This window comes from Brienomyrus brachyistius, unplaced genomic scaffold, assembly GCF_023856365.1.
Source record: "Brienomyrus brachyistius isolate T26 unplaced genomic scaffold, BBRACH_0.4 scaffold120, whole genome shotgun sequence".
In the NCBI taxonomy this organism is placed as follows: domain Eukaryota; kingdom Metazoa; phylum Chordata; class Actinopteri; order Osteoglossiformes; family Mormyridae; genus Brienomyrus; species Brienomyrus brachyistius.
Window position 1 is genome coordinate 256,081 of NW_026042395.1, and position 20,565 is coordinate 276,645.

Below are 20,565 nucleotides of genomic sequence, written 5' to 3' on the forward strand. Positions count from 1 at the left end.
CAGCTTTGAATGTGGAATCGAGGCCTGGAAACCCAAACATATGGTGTGTGTTTATTTTTTTGTTGTTGTCAGTAACTAAACAGTTTAACCTGCTTCCCACTGGTTGTTTTATTGGCTCCCATTGGGTTAAGCCAGACAGTGATTGACAGCACGTGGTCCCCTCCCCCATTACAATACCAATAAATGCAGGTGCTGTAGATGCACTGCTGCCTTCCCTTTGTTGCATGTGTATCCTGTATCCTCACAGTATAGGTCCTAATATGCTCTTACGGTGTCACTAAGCGTGGAGCTGTAAGCTGTACACAAGCACGAGGTTGTTTGGAGCTTCTGGAAGTTTCAGCATGTTGAGGAGTGAGGGTAGTGAAGACTTTTATCTCCCCTGATGTGCCGGTAGTGATCAGAGTGAGGCGGAGCGTTACCTGTCTTTGAGGTCTGGATCGCTAACGATGTGAGAATCCTGAGTGTGGCGTCTGTGCGCAGTTATGCGTGGCTTATTATTAGCGGATTGTCAGTCAGCACAGTTGCATCAGGCTGTGTTGGTGTGTGTTGCTGGGTCTGTGCTAGCGTCCTCCCGCCGTTAAACTCGCTGCACGCTTTCGCATCACGGCGTGGCTCCTGCGGGCCGCTTGACACGCCGCCGCCCGCGTACGGGGAAGATGGCGGTCTGGGTCCTGCGGTCCTGATGCCACGTGATGGATGGGAAGCGCGTGGAGCTTGAGGAGGGGGCTCCGGGTCACCCGCCCTGCCCCGCATAGCTCCCAGCAAGCACTGGCACCGCCCGCGAGGTGCGGGTCTGAAAACAAGGCTCAAAAGGACTTTCGGCAGGGGGGAGGGGGCCACGGCAGGGAGAATAACAAGACGGCTATTGATTCAGCGTTGCCATAAGAGGCAGACGGCTGCCCATTGGACCTCTGTGGCAGTGGCCAGTGCTGTTTCAAGCCCATTATGTCTGCTGCCATCAGCGGGAAGGGTGAAAAGGTTAAGGCTCTCTGATGCCCCCCGCAGTTTCCAAACGGAAATTCCTTCCCACTGAAGTGCTTGGTTATGCTCTCTTTCTTAATGTGATTTTTAATTCAAGTGTAATTCAGCTGTATCGTATTATTCTATTCTGAAACTTTTCGTGATATTGTACAAATCTTGATCTTTCGTCCAGATGGTGCCCGATTGATTGTCACTCTGTTGAGTGAAACCGGTTATCTGGCTAATTGAAGCGTTTATCCTCCTCTTGATCTTCCTGATGGTTTTATCTGCTGGTGGTGTGCTGTTTTATCTCCAGTTCAGCTTTAAATATTTTTCCCTCACAGCGAATAAATGAATATATATGAATTTCAAAGCTGACTATTTCAGACCCTGGAAATAGAGGCCAGGGCTGCTTAGAATTTACCTGAATTTCCATCACAATAAAATGCTGCAGAAAAAGACTATTTTTCCCTTAACAAATAGACACACTGCCGGTCCTAGACGGAGGGTGTAACAAGCCCAGAGAATGGATACGAGATGTTTGTGAAATAATTCTGCCCCCTAGTGTTCCGTATTTGTAATTGTTCAAAAACAAGAAGCTGGGCTCTGGCATGGTAGATAGCCTTACTCAGGACTGGGACTGTTCAGGCTGTGACCGTAAGAGGACCTGATGAATCAGGCACTGGTAAAGAATAAAAGGTAATTTAAAAGCAAGCTGTTGTCATGCTAGTGGTAGCAGCTGAGCAAATCTGCCCTGTCACTCCTAAATGAAGATGCCCAGGAGAGAATAAGGCTCCGCTCTCAGGCTCTTCCCCTCAAGGGGCTGCCCTGGCTGCTTTTCGCAGAAGTTCATTAGGAAACCCCTGTGATTCCTGGATAACTTTCAGTTTGGGGGGGCGGGGGGGGGGGGCGTATTGCTTTCCTGGATTGTTGCTAAATGGGCTCAGTCAGATGAAGGGGGTGCTGCTCTGACTTTGTTGGGTGTTCAGAAGTTCACAGTGTGAACCGACTTAAAAATGGAAAATTTTGCCATTGGTATTATGGTGATTATGTGGAAAAACTTCCAGAGTGATTCCTGTCTCTTTCCATTGGACGGGAAATAAAATGATTCAGCATGATTCCACATGGGCCTAAAAAAATACATGGTTCTTTTAGACTTTATCTGCATAAAAATCCTAAAATGCACCAAATTTGGGCTTCTGAAGATTCTTCAAGAGCTGAAAGATCTTAATGTTTGCCTGTTTATTTTGCTTTAATGTGTGTTTGTGAACAAAAATAGCTTCTTTCCCTCTTAAGTATCTGATCGGTGATTTCACTCAGAACGCAAAATGAGTAACTAAAATTTGACTGTTATAATGTGTTTTTCCTGAGTTGATAGATATGTATATTCCCTCATTCGGTCGTGTGCGGAGTCCGTCCTGCACTCACGCTCATGTCTCTGTGCGCAGATGTCCGTAAACAGGAAGCAGGTTGAGAGTTTGGCAAAAAAGAAACTGGACACCCTGATGAAGGAGTCAAAGATCCGCGACCGTGAAGATCCCGACAACTTCACCATCACCTCCCTGCCCGCGGAAAAGCTCAGCCAGAAAGGATCCCCCAAGGTACTTCTGGCAGATTCCTGTAACGCTGCACCTCACACTCTGACTCCACTCTCCATATTTCCATGTTTTTGTCCTCACCCCATAATTTAATACAGTATGTGTGATTAGCCGGAATCGGTGGATCAGTCACTACCTGTCGCCGTTGGATCTTAACCTTTTTAGCGGTGGATACATTGGATGGGGACACATGCTATATCTGTACTGTGTACATATATTTTTATCTTCTCCCCGTTCCTGAACGCCCACGTCTCTGAGCGCCCTGCCATTTGTTATGTAATCTGTGCATCAGTCTCACAGTGCATTCTGGCTTGGATTGCAGGCCTGCTGTGCCGAAATCAAGGATGGTGCCCGTTCGGGGGATGTAGGGGGCGTTGGGGGGAGGGGGGAAGTTTGTCCACCGACCCCGCATTGCTGCAGCGGAGCTTTATGGCTGTTTTTTTTTTGGGGGGGGGGTATTGTGTCCACCTGCATTTACTGTGCTGTGAATGCAGCGCCTTCTCCGTGTTCACGTGTAAAGATCACGGGTGATCTTTCCGTTACGTGGTGCACCCCAAGGGCACAGCCTGGGAGGAGAACACACAGACGGAGCCCCGGAGAGCTAGGCTGCGTGGAGTGGCTACTCATTGCCACATCTTTTTCCCATCTTACCCAAAAAGCCCCTCCCACTGCACCCGCTCCCCCTCCCCCCCCCCCACCCAACTGCCCATTCATATGGAACACAAAACGGCCATTGAAGGATCACTTCCTGTCATCAGTATGTCCTTCCCTGATGCATCTCCTGGGGCTTCATTGGATATTTTAACTGACATCAGTCCATTTTCCCAGCCCCTTCTGCATATGAATGTCAGTCCATCCATGTGTGTGATTTTTATGTACACAAAAAGCCTCCCCTGGTGCAGTGCACACTGGCATCCCTTGGACTCATCACTGCGCAGTGTGACTCTCCGTGTTGCCATTGTACAGTTGTACTCAAGGCCTCTCCCTTGCATTTGTGATATATTTATGTACAGATTGCAGAGGGAAACGAAACGATGTTTATAGTGTGGGAGAAAAATCACTCCTGGCGAGGAGATAGTTGAATCAGGTGCCCTTTATTAACCAATGTGCCCCAGAGCCCCCTGGAAGTGGATTCAAAGTGGGGACGATAGATACAACTCAAATCAAAGGTACAAGGGTCAACGGGCAGGAGCTGTGTCATTTGGTCAGCTGTCTAGTCACACGTGTCTTCCAGGGGGGCCAGGTGGGGAGGGTTGGACCCTGTGGGTTAGGTGGGGCACTTGCATACCAAAGGGGAGGAATACAGGGTCAGTGGGAGATGAGAGGCAGAGACTAAGAAACATCCCGTTCTGCTTCCACAATAGGCATTTTTAACTTTATTGTCACTGCGGCAAACACAGTTGGTAGTGTTTGCGGCTCGGCAGACTCCCCCACGCCACACTCCTTCGACCCCACAACACAAGATCGCTCTCGTAATTTGCCCCCCAGTCTTCTGTCAGTGTGTAATTACCTGCTGGCATGATTCATTGGCGATGTAATTGGGAGCCCCTTGGGGAAGGGCATCCCTGCCGGACCCCCGCTAATAGTGATGAATGTGTAGCATGACTGGGTATGGGTCTGGCTGATCAGCACAGCACCCTGACCCCCCTCTCACCCCCCCCCCCCCCCCCACTTACGGCTCGCCGCAGCGCACTGGGCTATTTAATAGGTCGCTAATGAACACTCTGCAGAGTGGGGGCGGCACAACGAGGTGGGGGGTGTGCAGCACACAGGAGTACGTGGTCTGCTTAAAGCTGGGGGGTAAACTGGGAGGAGCAAATTACCCCACTGATCCATCTGAACTTCATGAATATGTTTCAGAAGCTTCTTGACACTGTTTGTGAAGTGTCACCTTCACCCATCATGCTTTTCGCAATTATATCTTTCAATAAATTTTTTATTATTATTTTCCCTACCTTGGATTATTGTCTGTACTGTAAGATTTTTTGTGACAGTAAGTGGGCACATGTTCCCTGACAATGAGGGAACAATCAGTGTGTTATATATCACTGTGTGGTCTGTGTGTTATATATCACTGTGTGGTTTGTGTGTTATATATCACTGTGTGGTCTGTGTGTTAAATATCACTGTGTGGTCTGTGTGTTATATAGCCTATCCCAAGCTATCATACATGCACATACATACACATACTGATAAAGTGCTCGGGCCATGTGTGGAGTGTGGGAGGTACCCAGAATAGCACACAGTGTGAGAGGACATACAAACTACACACACACACACACAGTGCAGGCGAAGGGTTCAAATGGCCCACTGGACCACCTGCCACCTACTTTCTGTTCTCTATCAAATGTATCTGTATTATCTACACACAAATCAAATTCTACATTTTCTCTCAACTTTCATTTTTTTTCCCTCTCACCCCCCCTCCCCCCCAGGTCAAAGGTGATGAAGGCACTGACACTGCTGATGAGTCAACCCCCAACACCAATAAGCGCGTGGGCCGAACCTTCATGGGGAGCTTCTCCAAACGGAAGGTTGGTCCTCAGTGCCCCCTTCAGAGCGCCTTCCCCCCCCATAACCACTTTCAGATCCCCCCTTATTACTCCCCTCAGAGCCTCATTTGGAGCACCCCTCAGAGCCCTAATTGCCCCCCTCAGAGCCCCCCCAGTTCTGCATCGTCTGTCCTAGGTGACGATGCTCTTCTCATCATTCCACGAGTCCCTTCCCTCCTCAGCTGTCACTGATTTCTGTTCCACAGCTTCCTTCGTAGCGTGACTGCCCCTTACTCCGTGCGGGATGCCGTCCCCGGAGCGACCCATCCTCACTCCTCTGCGCCTCATTTCCTTTGAGAGGCCTTGACGTTTTTCACAGATTTGCGCGGCCAAGATGCTTCCCGCTTGGCTGCGATCGCGGCTCGGGGCGCCAGGGGATGCTGAGCGATGTCACTCCCGTTTGTCTATCACCTCCGCAGAAAAAGGCCGCCAAGCTGAAGAAGACGTCCAGCCTGGAGGACACTGACACGGATCAGGAGAGCTCCAGCAGCGCCTCGCGAGCACCGCCCCATCACAGCAGGTACCGGGAGCCCCCAACCCATCCACTTCCTCCTGGTCCTCCTCTAGCAGGACTTCCACGACTCACTGGAAAGTTAGGGGCCTGTTTGTGAATGTAAATCAACAGGAAAATAGATGCTATACATTCAGATGTATATTTCTAAATTTACATTATACACTTACTGCCAAAATGCCAGCTGAAAGTACATCATCACATCCGAATTTGAGCCCGACCCTCATGTGGCCGTTTGCAATGGAAACCGAAATGGATTTCAACAGCAAAAGGATGCTTGTTCCCGGCAGGAAGAAGAAGACCATGAAACTGTCGCGGGCTCTGTCCGACCTGGTGAAGTACACCCGGTCTGTGGGCATGCACGACATCGAGACGCAAGGTGAGCGGCCGATGTGCTCTGAGAACCAAGGTGTACAGAGAGAAGCAGAACGCCAGCTGGGAGAGTGACACCCTGCCTGCATCAGGAGGAACAGGATACATAGGGTGCCCCAAAATGGCATGGCGTAAGAGTCCAGGCTGCAATACAGACCATGGATACCCTGGCAGGTCCAGTGGGCCCTTTAAAACAGAATTGTGAATTTTATTAGGGGGGGGAGCAAGGTGACATTTTTATAACTTTACCCCGGAATCACAAGCTTGATCTGGAGAAAATCACAGTGAATAATGATGTTAAGTGTGAGGAGGACCTGCAGAATGTTAAGGAGAATCACCTGAGCCTCTCCTCCCCCCGTCACCTGCCCCCCCCCCCCAGCGGCCACCTGCAGCTGGCAGGTGTCATCGTTCAGCGAGACCAAGGCCCACCAGCTCATGCAGCAGAAGCCCATCCAGCTCGTCCACTTCAACCGCAGGCAGCTGTCGCGCATCTACCCCTCGTCGTACCGCGTGGACTCCAGCAACTTTAACCCCCAGCCCTTCTGGAACACGGGCTGCCACCTGGGTGAGGGGCTGCTGAGCCAGGGGGTCGATGCCCATCTCTGCATCTATCACGTTAATATGATCCCTTTCTGTGGCTACCCTTTGTGACTGCATTTCAGATCTGCCTAACTTTAAGTCTATAGCCAGAGCAGAGAGATGCTAATCAGTTTGATTCTTGTGACGAACGCCCCCCCCCCCCGCCCCCCCCCAAACAGTGGCGCTGAATTACCAGTCCGAAGGCCGCGTGCTGCAGCTGAACCGAGCCAAGTTCTACAGCAATGGCAACTGTGGATACCTTCTGAAGCCCAAGTGCATGTGTGAAGGTGGGGCTCCTCAGGGTGCGGGGGGACTTGGGGGTGGGCAGGGGATGGGGGCGTGAGGCCTCTGAGCTCATGGTGTGTGGTGGCTGTAGTGGGCTAAAGTGGGGGGGGGGCGCAGCCGTGGCGATCGGCACAGCAGAGCCCCACGCACTTGTGGGTGGGGCTGAGTGTGAGTTAAAAAGCAGCCCCTGGATCTGGCTCTTCCCTGATTGGAGGAGCAAGAAAGAGGAGTGGGGGTGGGGGTGGTGGTGGCAGCAGCACAGGCTCAGTGGCGTCTCCTACAGGTGACTTCAACCCCATGGCGGTGGACCCCTTACCGGGACAGATGAAGAAACAACTGGTGCTGAAGATCATCAGTGGTCAGCAGCTCCCTAAGCCCAAGGACTCCATGCTGGGCGACAGAGGCGAGGTGAGATCACCCACACTGCTATGGTGATTGGGGGTGGGGGGGGGGGGACTTTTGGTGCTGAATCAAGGTTCTGTGCAAACTGAGCGGATCTAAATGAGTACCAGACTAGTATCAGTTGATGTACACGACTACATACATTAATACATACATCCATCCATTTTACAAACCGCTTATCCTATTGGGTCGCGGGGGGTCCGGAGCCTATCCCAGAAGCAATGGGCATGAGGCAGGGAACAACCCAGGATGGGGGGCCAGCCCATCGCAGCTAATTAATAATATTACTAGGAAATCAGTTTCTGGCCCATTAGGGCAAAGTGTTCAACCATTCATTTGTTGGTTTAAGTTGAATTACCCAATACATTTGCCAGGAGATAAATACAGTCCATGTAGGGAATATGCTTGCTGTATATGAGGCAGCATCCTGCCTGTCTGAACTGCAGGATGCAGCAGGAAAGATGTTTGTCTGAAACATGATATTGAGTACTTAGTCTGCAAAGATAGATTTGTTTTGGGAATCTGGAAGCTCTCCTGCTGTGGAGTCACATGGCGGGACAGCCACATCACCAAGGGCACGTCCGAGTCTCAGGGGATAACAGCGCCTCCGTCCCGCAGATCATTGACCCCTTTGTGGAGGTGGAGATCATCGGGCTCCCGGTGGACTGCAGCAAGGAGCAGACCAGGGTGGTGGATGACAACGGTGAGCCAAAGCGATTAGCGTCCATCTCCAGCAGAGCACTCACTGGACTTTAACTGTAGACTTCCTCTTGGAACTTTGTTTTGAGTGGGTATCCTATCCTATCCGGTCCAGAAGACGGTTCTGTTCTCTGCAGTTTTGAGTACATTGTGCATGTGCTTAGAGTTTTACAGCTGGCCGGTTTGTAGCTGATGGTTTCAGGTGTTACTGATCCTCTCAAGGGTATAACAGCATTGCCCCAGTGTACAAGAGGGTTAACATTTAGTTTAGATCACATCTTTAACTCTGACCTAACTCAGGTAGGCAGTACAGGTTATAAGTGTCGCTTTAACCAGTAGTCATGCATCCTGCAGTTTGCATTTTCAGTGGAGAGTGTGGTGTTACGTTTCCAGTCAGGAACAGCTGAGCGTGCGGTTAAACAATCCTTCTCTGCAATGAATAATGCATGATCTTGCTTTGAGGATGCTGTCCATCCTCTCCCTGTGTCTCTGTCTGTCTCTCCCTTTCTCTCTCTCACTCTCTCTCTCTGGAACACAATAAGGATGAATTAATTCCACCTCTCTGCTGCAGGGTTCAACCCCATGTGGGAGGAGACCCTTGTCTTCACACTCCACATGCCAGAGATCGCACTGGTTCGCTTCCTGGTGTGGGACCACGACCCCATTGGGCAGGACTTCATTGGCCAGAGGACCATAGCTTTTACCAGTATGATGTCAGGTACGCCATGCAACGCCACCATGCCTGAGGACAGGTAGCCAAGGGTGACCGTTTAGGATAAATGTCTTCTGTGTCTAGAGATGCACCTTTGCTGCATAGTGTACTGCATTGATGATTGACAGGTATTTGTTTCCAGTTTACATGTGCAGTGTTGTGTTTTTTAAAGGTTACCGCCATGTGCACTTGGAGGGTATGGAAGAAGCTTCAATCTTTGTTCATGTAGCAGTGAATGACATCACTGGTAAGGTAGGTACTCAGTTAAGCTGTGAGAAAACCAAGGGGATGACAGTGTAACATTCACTGGCACCTTGAGGCTCACCGCTTAAAAGTCCTCGGAACATAAGGTGTCCAACTCTTTGTGGAACTGCAGGAAGAGACTTGGCAGCTTGCGTAGGGGCACAGAAGTCAATTGGGTTTTTCCTCAACGTGGTCCTTAGCGACGGTGGATGGGGTTTAAAATGACTTTGTGTCTGATACTGGGGGATAAAATGACCCCCGAGTTTCAGCAGAAACTGCCGAAATAGATTTTAAATTAAAGTCTGGGTGGAGTGAAGTACATTTTATTGACTTTGGATCTTTTGGTCTTATCAAGCCCAGGAAATTGATTTTAACTAATGCGAAACATTCCCAAATACAAATACCTTAAGCCAATAGCATCTTCTATTTTGATTCTTCGTGCTATTTGCAAGTTGTCTTAGTGGAAAGCGTTTGAGAGCAGTGCTCAAATTAATCACCATCAAATAATCCACTTTATGACAAATCACCTGGCTCATTTTGATGTGGTAGCCCCACAGTTATTCAGTTTAGGTGTGTATTTTTGATGCGATAGATCCTCAGATATTTAGTTTGGGTGTGTATTTTGATGTGATAGCTCCTCAGATATTCAGTTTGGGTGTGTATTTTGATGTGATAGCTCCTCAGATATTCAGTTTGGGTGTGTATTTTGATGTGATAGCTCCTCAGATATTCAGTTTGGGTGTGTATTTTGATCTGATAGCTCCTCAGATTCAGTTTGGGTGTGTATTTTGATGTATTCAGCGTTATCCATTAGACATTTTGTCCCCTTAAGCTGGTCAGTGGATTGTGAAGATGAACTGTTCCTTCTCTATTAGGAGGAGATCATTGATATTTGGCAAAATAAGATATTTAGATATTTAGAACCTTCAAAGCAGATATGTTTCCTTGGAAATGTGTTTTTGGAATGGCTCATTGAATTAACCTGGACATAGGGGATTAATGGTAGATTAATTGCACAACCACTGAAGGTGCTTAATTACTCTGATTATACTTAATTAGGAGAAAATCATCTTAATGGCAGATAAATTGCAGCTTTTCATTCCTCCTTTTGTAGTGACGGCTGTGTGTTCTCTTCTATTTTCTGCCTCTTCTCCCTCGTTCTCTCTGATCTTTTCTCCCCCTCTGTCTGTTTGTGATTTCAGTGGACCTCTCTTTGTCCAAAACCCACTTTTAGAAGCAGGAAATTTTTAGGAGTCATGAAGGTGGCCCTCATACCTAAGGTGTAGTGAGAACCAGTCGGCACTCTTGCATGCGCCACATGCCCCTCCCTCAGTGACTCTGTCCCCTCCCCTCCGCCCCGCCCACTCGGGAATGAGCCACTAGCATTGGAGATGCCAACTCATACAACCTATGAGTTGTGACATGACTGTGACAGCCGTGCTTGCCAGCATTCTCATTTTGCCAAAGTAGATCCAGTGTCACGACCCGCAAAAAAGAGGGCAGAAATCAAAGAGGAATGTGTGAGGCTCCACTCACTCCAGCATCCTGAAAATAGCCTTAACTTGAGAGATTCTCAGCCATGTGCGCTGCATTTAATGGTGAATCGTTAAAAATACAACACCCAGGTATTCAAAAGGACTGCCACACAGGACCGGCGCAGCATCTGGGGTCCTGTTGTACAGTATCTCATCATAATCCTGCTGAGGATCTCTTAAGAGTGAAACTTTGTTTTGCAAAAGTTCACCGTTGAACGGCAGGCCCAAACATGGTTCAGATTTCCGTGCGTTATTCTTGTCTCACCAAGTTAATATATGTTGTCTAGTCCCTCATCTGTATATTCATGCCAGGATAAGGTAACTCACAATGTCCAATGTACAGTAGAAGCCTTGAGTATTGTTGCATTGAGGTGAGAAAAAAATACTCGATACGTTAATGAGATTGTGAGTTACTTCATCTTGCTGGGTGTTCTGTAGTGCATATTTGAACATGAGTAATTATCCACTTGGATCTACTTGTTCATGTTTTTTTTTTTTTTAATTGTTATTTTTTATAATGCCGCTGGGTGATCTAAACATTCCATAGCACAATCCTCGTTTAGACTCCGGATGTGTTTGCGATGGGAGCGACCTTCTGTCTGAGGACCACTCAGCGGCATTCAGCAGGGACTGCCACAGCGTCTGTCCCGTCACCCGTCATGCCGGGGGTGTCCGTGGGGAGAAATGGGTTTCTCGCTGTGCTGTCACCATCCTCCTGTCCCCCCCGTGTCCAACACTTGAGCCAGACGGCTCACTGCGTGCCTTAACGTCTGTGAAATACGACGGCGTCTGGTCAAAGTAACACATGTCTGTCTACATTCTGTTTCCACTCGTCTGCTTCTCTTGATGGTAATCGGGCTGCAGACTTTACAGTTAACCAGAATAACTGGTTTTATATTAGAGAAGAAGTCCAGCCAAGACTGGGAATTGATGCACACTTTATGAAGGGGAATGACAGGACTGATGTCTGTACGAACGGCTTCCGTACGCGGGGACACGGGGACACGGGGTCATGGGGTCATGGCGTCATCCATAACAGTCACCAGCACAAATATCTGTCTCCCGGCAAAATCCGGTTTGCTGAATCACTCGCCTTATTCAGCTTTTGGTGACGCTATGGTGCGGGGCGTCCCTGCTTAACCCCCGCAGATTTAAATACTGCGGTGATTTATCACTCTCCCCCCCCCCCCACCTCCCACCTCGACATCGTGCATCCACACGAACGCCTTCTTGTTTTTGTACCACAATCTGTTCGGTTTGAACCTGTGTACTTTTCACTGTTCTTCTTCCTGGCAGTTGCCGTTGCAGCTCTCATTTACTCGATGTGTTGACAGGCATGTGATTTTGCGCCTTGGCAAGACAGATTGGGCTGGATCTTGCGAGACAGTTTACCCGTAGTTACGCCTGTGTGGTTGGTTGGCCATTACAGTGTTTTCGCAGGCTTGCAGACGCTCCGCTGGGAAGCTGACTGCCTTAGATAGCACCTTATTCTGGCCAGAAAAACACCATATTTTTACAGGCATCTATTTATATACATGTAGAATCACCAATGAGGATGGGATGTCTGGCATCTGGTCTGCGGGAACTTAATGGTGCCTCTGTGCCTCCCCAGGTCAAGCCAGCCAGCGGTATAAAAGGCCTGTTTCACAGAAACCCAAAGCAGTCTTCCCTCGACAGCCATGCTGCTGCTCAGCTCAGTCGTAAGTCCGCCTTCGGCGCCCACCTCCTGCGGCGGACTGCCAGCGAGCCCACCAAGGGCCAGGCCAAGGCCAAGAAAGGTTTCCCGGAGATTTCCATCAACACCAAAGACTGTAGCTCTGAGGGCACCAGCGAGGACCGGGACGCGGAGGACGGCTCCCGCCCCCGGTGTGACCGTGAGAGGGACTCGCCCGCCGCTGGCCCACGGGACTGCACCAATGGGGAGGCACCCCCAGGGGGCAGCAAAGGTAAGGGTCCATCATCCCTGCCACACCACAGGAGGGTGCTGAGCGAGCCACTGAGGCGGGCTAGCAGGGTGCTGTTGCGGGAGCCGGCGGAGGAGAAGCCCGGCGTCTGCGCACGTGTGGCCGTCAGTGGCTCTGGGAGGGTGGGCGTGGCCTCCAATTGCATCCACTGCATGTTGGGCTCCAAAGAGAGCCCTGACATGGAGAGGAAGCTCCGCCCCCAGCCACCACCCCAGCGAGCAAGGGCTGCCTATGTTCCCAAGCCCATACCGAAATCCATCCCCGAGCAGCTGCGGGCAAAGCCCCAGGCCCGGGCAGGTCTGCCCCCCCAGTCCCATAATGACCCCACACACAAACTCCCACTCAGGGCTTCCCCGCAGCCAATGAACACTCCACACACCCATGGCCTCCCCTGCACCCACCCCTCGGCCCGGGACGCGCGATCCTGCAGCGTTCCTCGCAGGAGGATCCCCCTCCCTGCCGGTCCCGTGCCGTCCAGCAGGACCGGCCTGTGCTGTCAGGTTCCCATCCAGCTCGCCAGCATTGCAGGTGGAGACAATGCAGGCTTCCTGCTCACTGACACCGACTCCAGCAGCTGCGAGAGTCTGGGCAGCCCTGCGCTCCCACCTCCCCCGCCACCGCCACGTGGCCCGGATCCACACCACCGCTGCGTTGGCACGCTGCAGCGAGAAATGAATGCCCTCTTTTCTCAGAAAATGGAGGAAGTCCGCAGTAAATCCCCTATGTTCTTCAGCGGTAAGGTTTAACCTGGCGACCCTAGCAGCCAATGAGCTGCAAGCCTAGCCCTGTGGTCCAGATGCGTAGCTTTGTTAGTTCCCATGCTGCCCCTCCCTGCTCCGTCCCATAAAAGTGCATGTTGGTGTCAGGTGACCTTGCCATCTCCACACTCAGCAAGGCCTGCTGAAATCTGACTGACAGGCAGTGCTGATAACTGCATCGTAGGTTGCTATGGCGATGGACCTGAAGCAGCCATGTGATCTAGTTCATGCAGTGCTGTGATTATATATAATGCTACAGCATTCTAGAAATACATTTCAGGTACAGATTGTGTTTCACACATTCAGCTGTAGGAGGCCCAGCTCTGGGGGGAGTCTGGGTGGGATTGGTCCGTCCAATCAGCAGCATGACCTGGCTAGAAAAATGCTAAAAGATCTGGATAATTTTTTTAGATTTTTCCAGATTAGAAAGAATAAATCATTTTTTTGACATTTTTGAACACCCAAACAACCCCCTTGCAGGCCCTCCAGAGAATCCTGTAACCCACCTACACTTTCGAACTGCAAGCAAAGCAGACCCTAGCAGATTTATCAAAGGTCGATGAATAGTTTCAGATATCAGAGATAACAAAGGATGAGTCACAGTATAACACCATATCTCTTCTGTTAACATTTATATACATGAATGTGATGTAAACTCATCAGATGAAATAGCTGGTAAGTCGTCGTTTGCCTGGACTGAAATGTTCACGTAGTGTGTCTTTTGCTGTGTGAAGAGTAGATGTACAAGCTTTGTAGATGCTGTAGTTAGACGTTAGATTTTACTCTTAGGAACACCTTTTAACCTTTTACATTTTAAAGTAATCTGTGACATTTGTAGCAGAGTTCTGGCAGTTTTAAACTGATCACGAAAATGGGAATATGATTAATTGGCCTAACATTTTTACAGTAGGATCCAAACAACATACTATATAAGTCAGTTGGAAGTTGAGCAAAAGTAATTATATAATACAGTAAGCTAGCTACAGCTGCAAGTACTCTACTTACAGAGGATATTGCTTTATCCATTTCCACGAAACCAGAGATTCCACTTTAGCTACATAAAGTGTAGCGTGGCTTAAAAAATTACTGCAGAACCGAGTCCGTAGTTTTGTGCCACAGTCTCATCGAAAACTGTGTGTCGTGAAGTGTCGTTCGGGTCTGCTGCTTGGGAAGCATTTTCATCCGAGTCCAAAACAAAAAGCTGTGTAACCTGGTGTAATGTGGGCCGAGCGCAGACTGCTGAGTCATCGGAAAAAGCAGCATGATCTGAGCCACCCTTCACCTTTTTGGTCATATGGTCACATTACTGCCAAGGAATCTGAGACGTTAGTCTTACAGGTCCAGCTGCATCCTATGACGACCTTCCTGCGCCCTCATGATCTTTGACATGCTCCTAGTTGGCAGCGCTCCCTTACTAACCATGAAGTAAATGTTTTCATAAACAGCAGGATTTCGTCAGATCACGAGAACTAAATATCATAGAATGTTCTGGATGGCAGAGTGTACTATTTTCACCCACTTCACCACTCCAAGAACTGGAGACTTGCAAGAAGATTGGTAACAGGTTAACCTTTTCCCAATGAAGTCCGTGATATTAATAAATAAATTCAGGTGTTTCAGAAGGTCCCACTCCTCTAGCTGCTTAGACATACCTCTTCTACAATCTGATTGGTTATCTCTCTGAGCCAATAATTTTTTTTCTTCTGTCCCCAGAACATTTTTGTGGAAGTAAAACTCCAATGAGCTTTTTTTTCACTACTAGGCCAACCACAGTTTGTCCTTTATGTGTTTATATGTGAAGGGCTTTAGGGCAAAGCCCCAAACCTTATGACAAAGGTTCAAACCTTTGCCATTAGACGGGCTGTGGGATCACGTGACCCACTCCCTTCCATAAGTCATGTGCATTGTTAGCTGACCATGCCGGGCATGTGACCGCACAGCTGTGAGCACTCAGAAAGCCCCACTAAGACTCCTCCAGCAGTCATATCATATGGCCTGTATCCTGCCTTTGTTGAACTTGGACAATTTATATAACCCAGCTGCCATTCCTGCTTCCTTCTGGTCGACATTCCAAAAACGCAGCTATTATTGAAGAAAATGTTTCCTCGGCAGTTTCACCCATGGGCTGCTGATTCCAGCAGATGTTGCAATGTGATATTTTCCTGTGCCTCGAGTTCCAAATGCATTCTGTCCTGTAAAGTGTGGCTGTCCTCTGTCAGCATACAGCTCTTAGCTTAGCGGGGTGATCGTCCGCCAGGCACGGCTTTCCTTCGGTGTGCGGTCCTTGGTGTCACAGGACACTAGGGGCATTGAGGGTGCCCACTCAGCCTGGCAGTGTGTACCTAACTCTGAAGTATCTCAATTCCTTAACACAGATCTTCGTTTTAGGACAATTGAATCTCGTGTGCTATTCTGTCGACTAGAGGTCTTCCTGAAGGCTTAGACAGAGACGCAGAATAGTAAAGACTAAGATAATTAGACTTTTACAAATAAAAGGCACACTCACACATACACACACAGTTGCGTTCCCTTCTTAATGATGATACTCCCAGTATCTTTGCTTCCTGTTACCGCCGTCAATTAGGTTGTGTCACCTGAGGATTTTGTTAGCTTATGATCAGCTGTAACTTTTTCTATATGCTTTGTAAGCCCCATTAATCCTACCCATGAAACAGGCCCCAGTGCGGTACATGGTCCTGCAGTGCATTCTGTCGTTTACTTGGAAGCGGCCCTATCTATTTCTTAGTGGGCTCCCAGGGTATCAGCTGCCTCGAATGTGGGATGCATGTGATCAGACTGACCTGTGAGCTTGACTGTTCGAAAGCTTCCCTTCAAGGGATTGCGAATAAGTTTCACAATGTCCTACATAGACCCCAGGGAGTCATTAGTTTTGGGTCAAATGGTATTTGCCGTATGGGTGGGTATCCCTGCAGATAACCAGGTCTTGTGACTGTGCGGAGTCTGTTTGAGTGAGACAGGCCATTTGAAAATGTGCCGCTTCCTTATTAATAGGAAAAGGTTCACATAAGCAGTTGATATCATGTAGGACCCTGATGCTTGAATTTACCTGCTGTTGTGGCCTTTCTGCTGTGCACTCCTCTCTACCCCTCCCATGTGCTAAACTCCTCCCTCTCTTCTATCCTTTTTGCACGCTGTCTACTCCTAGTGCAGAATTAAAGGGATGACACAAGCCAGGTAATGTTATCTCCTAGTTTCACCTTTTTGTGTTGATCCAGCACTGATGTCACTGCCGCCATAGACATGTTACCAGGTGTATGATTGGACCATAGACATGTTACCAGGTGTATGATTGGGCCATAGACATGTTACCAGGTGTATGACTGGACCAAGTAAACATAACGAGGCAAACGGTAGCCCGAACATACGGTGCAGCGAGGAAGTCTGTCCTGTTGTCCTGTGCTTCTCCTCTGTCGGCCTCATAAAGGTTTTCGTATTTTTTTGTTGTTGTTACTGCCTTCCACCCCACTCTGCCGTCATGAGACTGGCATTGTCGTTGTATGTTGATGTTTTGTTTCTTGTCTCTTTTCGTGTTTTTCCACAGATCAATATCAAAACAATGTAAGATGTATAAAATACCCAATACTCAAGTCTACGTTTTTTTTGTTTATTAGTGACTGCCTTACTGTAGCTGTTTTTCACTTGTTGCCCTAGGTAATGCGTTTGCATAATATAGTTGTTGGTTCTGTGCTGTGTAACTTGGTAATATTTTTCTTATATGAAATGATATAACCTTTTTTTTTTTTGCTGTCTTCAGATAACCCGGAAATGCAGCGATCAACTGTTCCACTGCACCCCCTGGAAACCATTGCTGAGGAATCTGAGGAGAGACTCCCACGTCATTCCACATCCATTTCCAGTCCAGCCAGCACGCTGTCGCTCAGCTCTACACCAGTGTCCTGTCTATCTGCAGCAGCTTCACTCCTGGCAACAGTAGGGAAAGCGGCGGATGAAGTCGGACGACGGCGTCCCATGGAAAGAACATTCTCGCTCCACGCAGAACCTGCCGATGCCCCAAGCAGCATAGGCAGAGCCCAAGGCACAAAGACTGTTAACGGTGACTGTGAAGACCCTACATTTACATCCATTGATAGTCCTTGTGACTTGGACCATGCGTGTCAGCATAAGGGTAACTGTGAAAGAGGCACAAGCTCAGGCCAGGGTGATAATGTGTCCCTGACAAGCGAGAAGGTAGATCAGACTCTTACTGTGGAGTGTTCCCCGGGTCGCCCTGGTGCCCGGGCACCAGTTAAGAGGGCCTTATTCAGCAATGGTCCGACTTTGGGCTCAAAAGGAGGGCAGTGCTGCTCCATCAGGAGGGCGAAAAGCGAAGGGCACGTTAAGTCAGAACACTGGGAAGCGTTGTCGTCACCGGTACCTGAGGTATGCACCGACGCTACCTTGAACGACCGGCTTTGGAACAAGCTGGACCTGGGAGCCCACCGGGACAGCGTGTCATCATCATCCAGCATCTCCTCCAGCGACACTGTGATTGACTTGTCCCTGCCCAACTTGGCCAGGAAGGGCCTGGCCAGCCTTAGTGGGGCAGAAGATGACCATGAGGAGGTTTTCGCGGTCAGCAGGGCTGACTGCCTACCATCTGCTGCCAGGACAGGGTATAGCACCTTGCTGGTCAGCAAGAGCAAGTCCAATCCAAACCTGAGGGCTGACGATCCTTGCGAGATCGAGGATGAGCTGCAACCTCGGCCACTGGGGAGGGAGCCGGGGGCGTCTGGCCGGCTCATGCAGAGGCGGCACACATGGAGCCGACTCTACATGGAGGGTCTCAAGCAGTCGTCGGCTCTGGCCAAGAAATCCTCCACGCCAGCAGCTGCCGAGAAGGAGATGGACAGCAGCTCCAAGTCCAAGAGCCTGGGTGACCTTACATCGGACGATATTGCCTGCAATTTTGACAGCAAGTATCGGAGCATCAGTCGCAGCTTTGTGGTGCGGCCTACCAGGAGCCCCCGGAAGCCCATTGGGAAGGCCAGGAACGACCTCGAGGAGCAGCTCAGGAAGCTGACTGACGTGGAGCCCTTGACAGCCAGCGACTTCACTCAGCCGCTGGACCAGGAGGCAGAGGCGGCACCACTGCGCCGCATGTCATCGCGGAGCCAGAGCCGCGTGCGCTACATCGCCAACCGCGCCAAGCAGGCGCAGGAACGACAGCGGCTCCAGGAGCTGGCCCGGCAGGGCGGCAGCCCCATCGAGGAGCGGGGAAACCCCGAAGGGGCTTGCTCTGTGGCCAGGAGCCCTTGCGTTGGCCTGGACCTCCTGAGTCAGCTTCCCCTGACGCCTCCAGAGCAGGGTCCACCAGAGATGGACCCCGAGGTTGTCTTTATGCTCAAACTCTAAGAACCAAAAATTAATAAATGAAAATGGCACAGAAATAATACATACAACTGATCCAGTCATGAAGAGAGACCATGCTTTAAGTTTACTTACCATTTCTAAACCAGTGAATACTGTAAACTTTTAATTTATCTCAACAGTTGCATTGAGTAGTTTTGAGCAAGTCCTCCAGGGATCTATAGATGATTTCTTAAAAACCATGGAATTATGACTGATTTAAATGCAAATTACATTTAATTTAAAATGTGGAGATGCTGGGCACTATTACAAATTTTAAGTAAATAATACCATTATTTTTTTATAATGTCCAATTTGCTGGCTGGTCACATAAGGGTTAAAACCATGCTTTGTACATATTTCCATACCCCACAGCATGATAAACGATGCCTGAAATAAGTGTTTTCATAAATTGGCTACAAATCCACATTGTTAAACAGACTGTTTAAATTCAGTTAAGATGTGAAAAGTCACGGTACGTTTAACTCACAGTAACCTCAGTATCTACACAACATACGTTTTTTCCACACAATCCAAATGTAGCAAGACTTGTCATCTGACTTCGTGTCCAATTTAATTCTCAAACTCTTGGACAACTTCGTATTTGTTCTCGTTTTCTTTTTTATAAACAAAAGACATACTAATATGTCTTTATTTGTAGTAGTTCAGCTACACATTAGCAATATTTTAACATTAAAATATGACAGTATTGGAGGAAATACTGTTTGGGAGACTGAATATATGAACACATACCGCGGCTCGTTTTGTACAAGACCAAGACATTTGAAAAACTGAATCTAAAAAAAAGATTTTAATTTGAATGATTTTTTTTTTAATCCTATGCATATGTAATGTTTTCCTGGCGTTGCAGTTCACCTTTGGGCTGTTATGTGAATGACATGCAAGCTTAAATGCCAGTTTTTATGTCACACGGCATGTGCTCTCGTATTGTGGCTTGGTGTCGGCATACGGAATAGCACGGGGTCTGTATATCACCGCTATTGTATCCACCTCAAATCTCCCATCCTCATCTTCTGCATGTCCCAAGCGCCAGTGCTTGTCGCCATTTTAATTTAAGAGAAGGCGTCTGACGTACCCCTTTCCCCGCCCGGGATGAGATACACCAGCGTCCTCACCGCTGGCACCGAGGCCTGTATGTAAGTCGCTGCCTTGCCGGAACCATCTCGGGTGACTATAAGATTGCTGTCATCTCTAAATGGGCTCGTGTCGCTTTCAAATGCATTCATGCTTTTAATTTTAATTAGGAAACACCTTTCACAATGAATACTGTACCCAGTTTCCTTCGTCCTAGAAACACAGCAGGGAGTAACGGATCCTTTTTGGGACATAGGACTTCTGATAAACGCTTGACTCCCTTCTTTATGCTAAGGTTTGAATGTTAAACTAGAGTTTAGATATGGAAATAGGCCTCGGACTTGAAAGCAAAATCATTTGGACAATGTGTGTGTTTGGAAGCGATGTGGAACTCCCGCCGAAAGGAAACGACACTTAACTTTGGCATGAAATGGCTATGAAGCACAAAGGGATTTATTTGCACTGCCATGCCGGTTTGTTTTTCTGTGTAAAAAAAAAAGTGTAGGGGTATTTAAATTGTAAGAATGTATTGTTAGTATACACTCAAGCACACTTGCTTTTTTTAATATGATTTCATGTTTTGTCTTGCGTTCTCAGTGTCAGTTAATATAGGTGTAAGTTTCATTAATTAAAAAGAATCTAAAACATGACATGCAAAAAAATAATAAATCTTTGTCAACTGATGTAAATGAACATGAACTGAATAAAAAGTGTTTAATCTGCTCCGTGATGCTTGACGCCTTCTTTGTGGCTGTGAAAGCCTTTACTTGGCCCATGTTGTCCGTCGTGCCCTTTCGCCAAAGACAAAGGACGCATCTAGAAGAGGTTCATTGACTCTTTGGGTAGAGATCCCAAGGCAGCTTATGTCTACCACACGGCTCATTCCTGCCAGTCATCCTCGCCGTCCGCCTCAAAAGGTATCGTCCCCGTTAG

At 48.6% G+C, this 20,565-nt stretch overlaps 1 protein-coding gene across 3 annotated transcripts in view; it reads left to right on the forward strand.

Moving 5' to 3' along the window:
- The window catches only part of plch2a (phospholipase C, eta 2a), a 131,942-nt gene extending 111,588 nt beyond the window's left edge, over nt 1-20,354 (forward strand). For all 3 annotated transcript variants that reach the window (XM_049004800.1, XM_049004799.1, XM_049004798.1), the window contains 12 exons: nt 2,409-2,561; nt 4,994-5,092; nt 5,530-5,630; nt 5,912-6,000; nt 6,373-6,558; nt 6,752-6,859; nt 7,141-7,265; nt 7,878-7,962; nt 8,530-8,676; nt 8,843-8,922; nt 12,061-12,394; nt 16,946-20,354. In XM_049004800.1, the coding sequence (XP_048860757.1) occupies nt 2,409-2,561; nt 4,994-5,092; nt 5,530-5,630; nt 5,912-6,000; nt 6,373-6,558; nt 6,752-6,859; nt 7,141-7,265; nt 7,878-7,962; nt 8,530-8,676; nt 8,843-8,922; nt 12,061-12,394; nt 16,946-18,543 (3,105 nt within the window). In that variant the 3' untranslated portion in view covers nt 18,544-20,354. The remainder of the gene's footprint in view (nt 1-2,408; nt 2,562-4,993; nt 5,093-5,529; nt 5,631-5,911; nt 6,001-6,372; nt 6,559-6,751; nt 6,860-7,140; nt 7,266-7,877; nt 7,963-8,529; nt 8,677-8,842; nt 8,923-12,060; nt 12,395-16,945) is intronic.
- The last annotated feature ends 211 nt before the right edge of the window (nt 20,355-20,565 follow it).